Source organism: Hippopotamus amphibius, chromosome 9 (assembly GCF_030028045.1).
Source record: "Hippopotamus amphibius kiboko isolate mHipAmp2 chromosome 9, mHipAmp2.hap2, whole genome shotgun sequence".
In the NCBI taxonomy this organism is placed as follows: Eukaryota; Metazoa; Chordata; class Mammalia; order Artiodactyla; family Hippopotamidae; genus Hippopotamus; species Hippopotamus amphibius.
Window position 1 is genome coordinate 74,501,975 of NC_080194.1, and position 12,162 is coordinate 74,514,136.

A 12,162-nucleotide genomic window follows, 5' to 3' on the forward strand; every position below is an offset into this window, starting at 1 on the left:
TAAGATTTTCCCTTTTAAGATGATCCTTAAAGGTTGGTGGTTTCTCTAAGAAATCTTCTCTTAGCCTTCTTTTGCAAGAGGGAGAGCCCTATCTCAGCTTGTATGTTCATTTAGCGTTCATTTTGCCCAGAGGAGCCCATCTTTCAGGCAACTACACCCAAGGCTTCTGCCCACTTCTTTGCATCTCTATTCCATTTCTATTCCAGAGATGTTTATTAACTTGCTTTTTGTTTGTTTTAGCAAGGTATGTCTCTTCTCAATTTCATCAATCACTGTTTTTTGTTTGGTTCAGCAGAGGGGCTCAAAGTTTCACTTACAATGCTTTCTTGACTGGAAACCCTGCTTATGGCTTTCTTAAAAAACAAAAAACAAAACAAAAAAAGAACACCTTTTTAAGGAGATTCAACCTATACGTCAGGTGTTCGTTTGAAAGCTGGTACAGGGCAAGATAAGCTCATCTTATAAATTTACAAAACTTATGAACTGAAGGACTGTAGAATAAAATGTACCACTTATTACAAACATTTATTCAATAAACATTTATTGATCATTTAGCCTTGAATCCCAGCTTTGTAACTTAGTAGCTGTGTAATCTTAGGGAAGTTACTTAACTTCTCTATGCCAGCATCCTCTTCTATAAAAGGACAACTGTAGGCTTTAAATGAGGTAAACTTTGTAAAGCACTTACAATAGTGCCTGGCATGTAAGTGCTCACTTAACATTAGCTATGGTTGTTAGGGAGAAACACTTACTCTGCACTCCCATGTTTCCACACAGCAGAAAAACTACTCCATTTTCTAGGAGAGAAGGTTATAAAAAAAAAAATGTTTCCAGTTTCTCTGTGTCCTTCACTCACTCCTCCCCAGGATAGGCAGGAGCTTGAGTGCTGAGCTTAGGAAGTTGAACATGATTGCCTCAGTACTTTCCAGGTTCCCTCCCATTCAGGAACAGCTTGTGTAAAGTACACATAAATTCTGCTTTTGTCTTAGAGGGTCAAGCTTTGTCCCTGTAAGAGGAAGATCCCAGTTTTGCTTGTTTTGTTACTTGGTAGTATGGGGATTCAACTTAGGAGGAAGTACTATATATAAGCTCTTTTAGTTGCAGAATTTAAGCCCCATTTGTCAGTTTTATCTGTAATAACGCCAACATTCTGATCTCCATTTATCACCTGTCTTATTTCTAAACTTGTTCTAAATTCAGGACAAGAAAGGGGTACTAGTTACTGGCCTACCCAAAATCTCAACTACTGTTAGCATCTGGCTACAGAATTCTTAGGAAGAGTAACCAAAGTAACAGATATAAAGCTCTTAAAACAGTTTGATACATAGTATGTTCAATAGATATTAGCTATTAATATTATCAGACATTGTGCTAGATGGTGAGTTGGTTACCAGTTGCAGGAGGAACTTAATCCCTCAACAGACTCAGGATGGCTAACTGTATAAATGGGACATTACAAACAACAGCAGTGGCAATTCTCACAATTCTCTCATTAAATCAAACATTTTTACTAAGCAAAAACTGTGTCTAACGGACTAGGATAGGTACTAGGAATTCAAAACTACATATGGAAATCTGTCCTTAAGAAGCTTACAGACTAGAAAGGAAGAAAGAGCTATAAAGTGGTAAATCTATGTCAAAAGTGTACATAGGAACTTAGAGAAGAAGAGGGCTTTAAAATAAAGGGGAAAAGCTTATCAGAGCTTGAACTGAGTTTTGATGAAGTCACCTAGAATAGCTTGCATTTTTCCAAACTGACTGGACCTTTTTCAGTCTTCATCTTATTTGACCACACCTTTCCCTTAAAAACCAAAAACCAAACCCAAACAAAAACCTCTCTTTCTTTAGCCTCTGAGGTACCACAAGAGACTTCACTCTCTTTTCCTCATCTATCTCTCACCATTCTTTCTCAGCCACTTCTCCTCCCGTATTTGGCCTTTAAAAGTTGGAGACCCTCAGGCCCATTATTAAGTGCCTTTTTTCTCACTGTACAACTTGTCCCTGGTCTATCTTATCTGAACTCATGGTTTCAATAACTATTTGCCATTATTATATCTCTATGTTTATATCTCTAACCTACTTCTCTCCTCTGAACTCCAGACTCATATAATCCAAATGCCTACTTTAACACCTACACTGGATATCTTGACGGCATCTCAAAGTCCATGTAATCAAATCTCAACTCATTCATGATCTGCCTCCAGCAAAGCTGGTCTCCCTCCAGCGTCCTTAGTTCTCTCAGTCCCTGGCACCTTCATCCATCTGGTTACTTCATCTAAGCCAGAAACAAAAAAGTCATCCTTTCTTTGGATGTTAACACATAATAGCATGAATTCGTTTTGCAGTCAGAAAAAAATCTTTTTTCCTACACCCTAAATTCACGTCCTAATGATTTTACCTCCTAAAACGTTCCTAAATCTATCTGCTATTCTAACATAACCCTGTTCCAAAGTATGAAATCTCTTACCCATTATAATGTAAGATCCTTCTTATCGTCTTCCCACATTTATTCTCGCCTCTTCTACGATCAGTCCTTACAGCAGCCAGAGTGAAATTATTAAAACACAAATCTAATTGTATCTCTGCCATGCTAAAAATCCTTCAACACAATCTACTGATCTTAGGATAAAATCCTCGAAAAGGTTCTGTGTTATGTGGTCCCTGTCTACCTTTCCAGCCTCATCTGGTATCATTCTCCCTTATCACCCAGACCTTCTTCCAATTCCAAAAACTTACTACTTCCCCTGGCATTTCGTGGCCTTCTCACATGTTACCCTCCTCTACCCGGAATACTCTTTCTATTCAGCCCCCACTCCACACTGTTCATTTCTATTCATCTTCTGAATTATAACCTTAAAAGTCAAGTCCCTGAAGAACTTTCTTGAGCCACAAGAGTAGGTAAGGTCCTCATCACATGCTTTTATACCACTTATCACCATTTGTGTTTATATAGTTATGTATTAGGTTACTTTATCAGTGTTTGTCTCCCTCATACACTCCATGACAGCAGGGGAAAAAAAATCTGTTTGCTCACCATTGTAAGCTTAGCACTTAGAGCACAGTAGCTGATGTACAGCGGGTGTTCAATAAATAGCTATTGAATGAATGGAGCAGTCTAGCAACAGCATTTCAGACAACCAAGAATTAGAAAACAACATGATCACTAAGAGAAAATAATGTAGAAAACTCGCCTCATTGGTTTGTGGCTAGTATTAAGCAGGATAAAGAACATGAATCACCTGACATGGTACCACAGATAGCAGGTACTTGGTAAAAACCTCTCCTTTCTCTAATCGCCTTTAGATTAGACAGCACAAACTATAATATAACTGACTACAATAACCTGCCTCAGGCTTCTGAAATTTATTCAAAGATGTAAAAGATATCTGAAACGTTCAATAAAATCATATTACATTTAATTAAAATTCACTATTCTTCTTTAACCCCTAAAGAATTATGTAGAAAACAACTACTTGAGATTTTCTTTTAGGAAAAGTAATATAATCTGGATTTAGAAAACATATATTGGTATGGTTACAAAAAGAGTTTTCACTTTAAAAAGCATTCACCCTAAGCCACACTAAACAACAAACTTATAATGATACTTAAAACATGATTCTATTTACACAGAGCTTTGACTCGATATGTCAAGGCACACCTGCACTAAACAAAACTCAGAGCGTCATGCAAATCCTCTTACCTTATGTTCAAATGGAGCACCATAATAGCCATCATTCAGCCCAAAAATTATTTCATTTTGGTTGCGGGCATGAATCTAAGAGAGGAGGAAAACACGTTATTAGTTCATCTCATTCCAATCAAATTTTAATATGATTAGAAAATGACAGGACCTACTTCAATGTTGAGAAATAGGGTTGGCTACATCTAACAAGCCAGCAGAAAACAAACCACTTATAAGACCAGCTAATCAATTTAGAGTTTCCTGCTGTAGTCAGAGTCCTCACATGAGATCACAGGCACCATCATTCACACACATTTTCCACAAGCATTTCTTGAGGTTACAGAAAGCATATTCCTTAAGTAGAGGGAATTCAGAGGCACACTATATATTCTCTGATCTCAAAGAAAACACAGTCCGGTTAGTCTGTTAGAGTGCTTTAAAAAACATGAAGCTCTAGAAAAAACATAAAAGGTTAATATTATTTTCTATTTTCAAAAAAGACAGTTTAAATATCCAATTCCCAAAGTCTTCAAAAGTCTACTAATTATTTTCTGTCTACTATTCTTTCAAATGCAACTGATTTGAGCCTCAGTCAGTGCCACCTCAAATTAAACTTCGCCTAAAAGGTGGGAGAATTAAAACTTTTAAAATTGAAGAACACTTTTTTTAAAAATCTTTAAAAAAATCTTTATACTATATAAAAGTCTATAAAAACAGATTTAGTTATTTGATCAGAAAGAGCTATGGCTAAAAAACGCTTTAATTGCTTTTGCAGTGAAGGATTAATGTGAGGGTTCAAGTCGGGGATTACCAGAATAGAATACTTCATCTCTTCTTTCTAGCTAGAAATAGAAAGGCCAAAGCCTTTCTATGAACATTTATCTGACTTCCATACCTGCTACATCTATTATGAGAGCAAAATTAATCACATGCTCCCTGTTTACCTACATCGTCTACTTAACTGAATACAATACTGAATACAATACCAAAAGATGGGCCCACAATGAGCTTATAATGAAAACTATAAACCAATTTCAAGAAACGCTTCATTTTAAAGAGAAAGCACTATGAAATCAGTTTCAAGATTAGAAAAAACTCAAAATTTTACAACCATAAAATATTTTATATACATACATACATACCTCAGGAGAAAAAAGATTAAAATCATATGCATCAAAATGTTAATGGCTGCAGCTGGGCAGAAGGATTACACATAATTTTTTATTCTCCTCCCTGTGCTTTTCAAATTTTTCCAAATTATCCATGAAGTACATGTATTACTTTTAAAACCAGAAAAATACATGCCACTAAAGAAAGGGGAGAGTGGATGAGATTATGGGCAGGAGTGAATCTAACATGAAGGTAACATTTTGGGGTTTTGTTTTTTTGTTTTTAATAAATTCATTTATTTATTGGCTGTGTTGGGTCTCCTTTGCTGTGCACAGGCTTTCTCTAGTTGCAGAGAACAGGGGCTACTCTTTGTTGCTGTGTGCAGTGGCTTTTCTTGTTGCAAAACACAGGCTCTAGGCGTGCGGGCTTCAGTAGTTGCAGCATATGGGCTCAACAGTTGTGGCTCACAGGCTCTAGAGCACAGGCTCAGTAGTTGTGGAGCACAGGCTTAGCTGCTCCATGGCATGTGGGACGTTCCCGGACCAGGAACAGAATCCGTGTCCACTGCATTGGCAGGCGGATTCTTAACTACTGCGCCACCAGGGAAGTCCCGAACAAAAAGTTTTCAAAGCATAAGCCTCATAATGATGGGCATTAAGTTAATTTGTTGAAAAATAAGAGACAACGTGGTTCTGGGACTTGAAGAGATATCGGGCTTAAAAAAAAAAGATTCAAGTGATCTGGGTTCTAATTCCAACCTTCAAGTGCTTCATAAGGAACTCTGACTTGTTTATCTTTATAGCCCTAATACCTAGCACTCTTACTCAACATGTAATCACTGATCAGTGTTAATGGGCCATGCTTTAATTCCCTCATCAGCCGAAAGCAGAAACACTCCTTGCTCTATTTTACAGTGGTGTCATATACATGAAATGAATCCAAATATCATGGGATTTGAAAGTACTTTTGGAAGTTAGACATGAACAATATTGGCGGAAAAAAAAATCTAAGAACGTATCAGAATCAGTCAACCATAAAGCCCTTTGTTTCTGATTAACAAAGAAAATTAACAAAACAGGCTGCACGATACTCCATACTACTATCCTTTACCATTAATTACCCCAAAACGTGTCAGAATCTTAATATGGAGACTACAGAATATAGAGCCTATTAATCCAACCACAACCTTGTACTTTGATCCCTTTATTTCAAAAAGGCACACTTTTTAAAGACAGCTAATTAAAGTTAGTGAAATGAATAATAAATATAGCCTGAGCAATGGAACAAGTAATAGCCTAAATCCACCAATCATTGTGTGACCTTTAACAAATTACTTAATTTCTCAGAACTTCTGTTTTCTCAGTTAAATACTGAGAGGAAAATACTACTTGCTTGCACAACCTTCAAAAGTCCCAAGGTCATTGAATGCATGTAAAATGATTGCATGAATGTAAAAATACACCCAAACATTGAAAGACTAATAGACAATTGCTGTTGGTATTAACACAAAGTTCTGACCACTTAAACTAAGCACAGAAACTTCTGCCACCACAAATACCCCATATAAGTATTATCAACAAATTCTCCAAATTCCCACCTTGAATAGAGCTATTTTCAAACTCTGCTTCTTTGTCATCAAAATCCATGTCAAAACCAACTTCAGTTCATGACTTCTGGGGAAAACTTCCTATGATTAACTCTCTTATCTCTAAAGGCTATTCAGGAAATTGGGTTGCAGTTGTAGCTCTGGCACAAGTGCGTGACTTTGGACAAGTTGCATCATCACTCAGTCCATTCAAATGACAAAAGAATACCCATGACATGTGCATGAAACACTTACCAAGACAGACCACGAAATAAATCTCAACAAAGTTAAAAGGATTAAAATAAAGCTACTGTCTCTAAACTCAAAAGAATTAAAGTAGAAATCAACAAGAGAAGGATATCTGAAAACTCCACAAATGTTTGAAAAGTAAACAACATACCTCTCAGTAACCCTTGGGTCAAGAAGAAATAAAAAGGAAATTAGAAAATATTTCAAACTGAACAAAAATGAAAATACAATATCAAAATTTGTGGGTCACAACTAAAGCAACGCTTGGAGGAAAATTTATTAAATGCTTATTTTAGAAAAGAGAAGTCTCATATCAATAATCCAGGAATCATACTTTAAGAAACTAGCAAATTAGAGCAAATTAAACCCAAAGCAAGCAAAAGGAAGAAAATAATAAGAATAAAAGCAGAAATCAATGAAATTGCAAAAAAAAAAAAAAAACGCCCCAAACCCCAAAACCATTTGGTGATCTGGAACCCAATTTCAATGGATGGGGGGGGGGGGGTTCCCACACCAATAACAAGCAATTCTTGGACACCAGCAGGGTGTCCAGCTCTCAGGTCTACATCAGATTCCACAGATTAAGGGTTCAGTAGTACAAGACTACCCCCCACACCAGAGGCCAGTCAAAAGCCCAGGTTGTTATCTGTGCTTCTAATTAACTGGCTGCAGATTAGAGGTTCCAACTTAGAATGTCAAACCCAAGCACAGACTGTTTGTTACCTGTACTTCTGACCAACTGGCTATAAAACAGAGATTCCCACAACCTCGTCCTTGGGTTCAATTAATTTTGCTGGAGTGGCTCACAGAACTCGGAAATATTTTACTTGCTGATCACCAGTTTAGTAAGAAAGAATGTAACTCAGAAACAGCCAAATAGAAGAGCTTCTTCATAGGGCAAGGTATGGGGGCAGGGCACAAAGCTTCTATGCCCTCTCCAAGTGCACCATGCGGACCAATCTCTATGTGTTCACCAACCCAGAAGCTCTCAGAACCCCAACCTTTGTTGTTTTTATGGAGGCTTTATTACACAGGCATGACTGATTGCAATAGATTCAACCCCCTCTCCCAAGAGGTCAGGTGGTGGGACTGAAAGTTTCAATCCTCTAATCACATGGTTGCTCTGACGGACAACCAGCCCCCACCCTCAGGGCCTTTCCAAAAGTCACTTCGTTGACATAACAAAAGACATCTTTATCATTCCCAACACTTAGGAAATACCAACAGTTCTAGGAGCAATGAGCCAAGAACTGTAAACCAAATATATATTTCTTATAAAACACAGTATTGCAAAACCAAACACTAGTTCTTTGGAAAGCTGATGAAACTGAGAAATCTCTATTCAAAGTAATCAACAGAAAAAGCGAGAAGAAAGAAATTACCAATAGCAAGAATGAAAGAGGAAAGGATCATTATATATTCTACATACATTAAAAGAATATGGTAATGCGGGAAATTTTATACCAATAAATTTGAAATCAGAGGTGAAATTGACAAATTCTTTGGAAGACAAACTATCAAAGCTCACTTAGGAAGACATAGATAACCTAAGCAGCCTCACAGCTAATTAAGTAATTGAAGTCATACTTTTAAACTTTCTCACAAAGAAATCTTAACACCCTGATGGCTTCACTGAAGAATTCTGTCAAATATCTGTGGAATAAATAATAACGATTCTATACAAATTCATCCAGAAAATATAAGAATAGTAACATTTCCCAATCCATTTTATGAGACCAGCATTACTCTGATACTAAACCAGACAAGGACACTGCAAGAAAAGTACAGACTAATATCTTTCATGGACATAGGTGAAAGAAGTCTTAACAAACTACTAGCAAATTGAATTCAGTACAAATGAAAGGAAACTTTCTCAACCTAATAAAGTGTCTTAAAATTTTATGGCTAATAGTGAGACAGGAGGGAAGGGAGCAGGGCATGACCTTTAAAATAATGACACAGTCTTGGGAATTCCCTGGCAGTCCAGTGGTTAGGATTCAGCACTTTCACTGCTGTGGCCCAGGTTCAATTCCTGGTTGGGGAACTAAGATCCTGCAAGCTGCGAGGCGCAGCCAAACAAACAAAACAAACAAACAAACAAAATAATGACATAGCCTTTGAGGAAAACTGAATACAACAAAAACTGTTTAGCAGCAACTAGGCCCAAGATGGCAGAAGGCTCAACTTCCAGGAGACCTTGCGCCTCATTATACGCTCATTGTAATACATCAGCATGCTAAATGACACACCCACAGGTGCTATGACAGTTCCAAGGTTGACCATAAAAGGGCAAAAAGTGGGCAAAACCTGGGACATGATCATCCTCTTCTGCCTCATTTTCCTGCAACATCTTTACAAAGAGGAGGAAGGTGGTCTTCTCTCCATCCCCACTTTTCCTTTGAGTATAAAAATGCAGCCCACTTGGTTCTTGGGGCAGAGCCCTCTTGCCTTCCTGCCTGGATCCTTCACAAACATCTTATATTAATAAATCTACTTCCTACCAATCATTTTGCCTCTCGCTGAATTCCTTCTGCATCAGGACATAAAGAACCTGAGTTTCATTAAGTCCTGAGACAAGTTGTGCAGTCTCGGTTAGAAGGTTGTGGGTTCGAATCCCATCTGAGGTGCAGTTTCAATATTATATTTAATAGTGAAAGACTGACTGCTTTCCTTCAAGAACAGCAACAAAACAAAGATGCTTACTCTACTTATTTCTATTCAGCATTGAACCTCAATAGTCTTAACCAGTAAAATAAGAAAAAAAAAAAACGAAAAAGACAAACATTAGAAAGGAAGAAATTAAACGTTCTCTGTTCACAACCAACATGATTGCTCATCTGGCAATCTACAAAAGGAATCAGCAAAAGAAAAGTCTACTGGATCTAATAAGTGAATTTATGATCAAGGTCATAGAATACAAGCTCAATACAGAAATGTTTCCATATGCTAGGAACAAAACTTGCAAATCGGAATATTTTAAAATGGAATACCATTTACATTAGCATCAACAAACATGGAATCCATAGGTACAAATCTAACATAATATGTGTAAGATCTGTATGCTGAAAACTACAAATAACTGATGAGTGAAATCAAAGATGATTTTCACGAATGGAGAAACACTCAATACTACGCTGTCAAATTTCCCCCAATTTCTTAGATTCAACACCTATCAAAAACATAGCAGGATTTTTGTAGAAATTGACAAACTAATTCTGAAGTACATATGTAAAGGCAAAAGATCTAGAAAGCCCAGACAATTTTTGAGAAAATAACAAAGTTGCAGGATTCATATTACCTGAATTCAAGACTGTATAAAACTACAGTAATCAAGACATGCTGGTATTGGCAAAAGGACAGACATGCAGATCAACGAAACAGAACAGAGGGTCCAGAAATAGATCAACATAAATGATTTTCAACAACTGATTTTCAAGAAAGACAAGGTAATTCAATGGAGAAATAACAGCCTCTCCAATAAACAATACAGGAACAAATGTTCATCCATCTGCAAAACAATGAATCTTGTTCTTTATATAAAAGTTAATTCAAAATGGATCATAGACATAAATGTAAAACTAAAACTTAAAGCTATAAAACTTCTAAAAAAACTTCATAAGAGAAAATCTTTGTAACCTTGGGTTAGGCAGAGACGTCTTAGATAAGAAACAAAAAGTATGACACTTAAAAAAAAAATGAAAAGACAAGCCATAGATTAGCATAAAATATTTGGAAAACATATATCTCATAAAGGACTAACTCATATCCAGAACACTGAAGGGAATTTCACAACTCACAATAATGAAAATTTAATCAAACAAATAAAAAATGGGCAAAAGACCTGAACAAACATTTTACAAATAAAGAAGGTGGGGGACTGCTGGCAAATAATTTTTATTGCAAAACATCATTTCATCATCAGGAAAATTAAAATCAGGATGACATACCACTTTATCAGAATAGCGAAAATTAACAAGACTGACAATAATAAGTCCTTACAAAGATAAGGAACTATCATACATTGCTGACAGGAATGCAGAACAACAGTCACTTTGGAAAAAGAGTTTCACAGTTTCTTATAATTTTCAACATAGCATTTACCATTAAAGCCAAAAATTCCACTCCTGGGTATTCACTCAAGAGAAATGACAACTATGTCAACACAAAGACCTATATTTAAATATTCACAGCAGCATTGTTCATTATAGTGGTGTTCACTTACTTCATACATTTGTCAAACTCATTGAACTATATATATTAAAAGGGTAAATCTTATTGTATGTAAATTAAACCTTAAAAAAAACCTGCCTTGTTTAAAAATTTCATTCAAAAGTCATTCATTCCCTGACTCTATCCAGACTTGTCTAAATACCTCTTAAACGTACTCCCATATCTCCCTTCGCAGGTATTCATGGATCATCAATTTACTGGGTCTGAGAACTTTATCTTACTCGTCTCTGGATCCTTAACACTGAGAACAATGCCTACTAGAAAGCAGATGACCAATCAATGAACCTAAGTGATTCTGGCTATTACTACAATATATCTTACCCTTGCTTTCCTCTAAAAATTTGTAATTCTATTATATCTGATTTTCTAGTAGTATGTTACTTGTTATACCTACTTCATAGGTCACTTTCTACAAGGATATTAACTGTCTAATTGGTTTAGAAAAATGTTTTCTCTTTCTCTTGTTCTCTGCTATACTAACATAACCAACTTTGTAAGAAGACACCTGAATGCTAACTCTCTGAAATTAGGGTACGTTAGGCATAAGCACAGTTGGGTATTTTAAGAAGACAACCACCTAAGGAATGTGTGAACTGAAAAGCACAATGAAGGCCATCTTCTCTGGCCAAAAAAACAAAAAACAAACAAGCAAACAAAATTCCCCTACAAGCCTATAGCCCTGCAGCTCTAACGTTAAGAAGCACCACCCCCCACAAAATGTAAACACGTGCTTAATATCATAGTCTACACACAGAGCGCCCACGACAGCAGGTGGGAAGACAGAAAGCGCATGTGCCTCAGTGCAGAGCTCTGGTTAGCCAGGCTAAAGGCAACACACATTTGGGACTAAAAGAGAGGAGACAGACCCTAAGCCAAAGTCACTGCTTCATGAGCTTTAATTAAGACCAGCCCTAAAACAGAAAAACATATATATATGAAAGTAAAACAGAATTTACAGCAGGTTAGAATTTAGTTAAGGAAAACATTTATGGCATGCATTGTTCTGGTCACTACAAAAGAACACAAAATAAAGTATGGTATGCAAAATAAGGGCAGAGTTGTTTCACTTTTTTTTTTAATCTGAAAAAAAAAGTAGAATTGTTTCTCTAAAAGAAACATACCAGAAAGTATATATTGAATAAATATTAATAAATATGAAGAATGTTTGTAGATATAACTAACATTTTAGGGTTACCTTTATCAGTAGTCCCCCATATATCACAAAATAGAAACGGCATTTATCCCACTGTGGGATGGGTTTGCTACCAAGGACTACATGTATATACCAGTGTGGTACAGCAGGAAG

The 12,162-nt window shown here is 36.4% G+C and overlaps 1 protein-coding gene across 1 annotated transcript in view; it reads right to left on the minus strand.

Annotated features, from left to right (window-relative positions):
- UVRAG (UV radiation resistance associated) overlaps nt 1-12,162 on the minus strand; it is a 320,954-nt gene that overhangs the window by 239,164 nt on the left and 69,628 nt on the right. Inside the window, exon 5 of the mRNA XM_057750060.1 lies at nt 3,701-3,775. Within this exon, the coding sequence (XP_057606043.1) occupies nt 3,701-3,775 (75 nt within the window). The remainder of the gene's footprint in view (nt 1-3,700; nt 3,776-12,162) is intronic.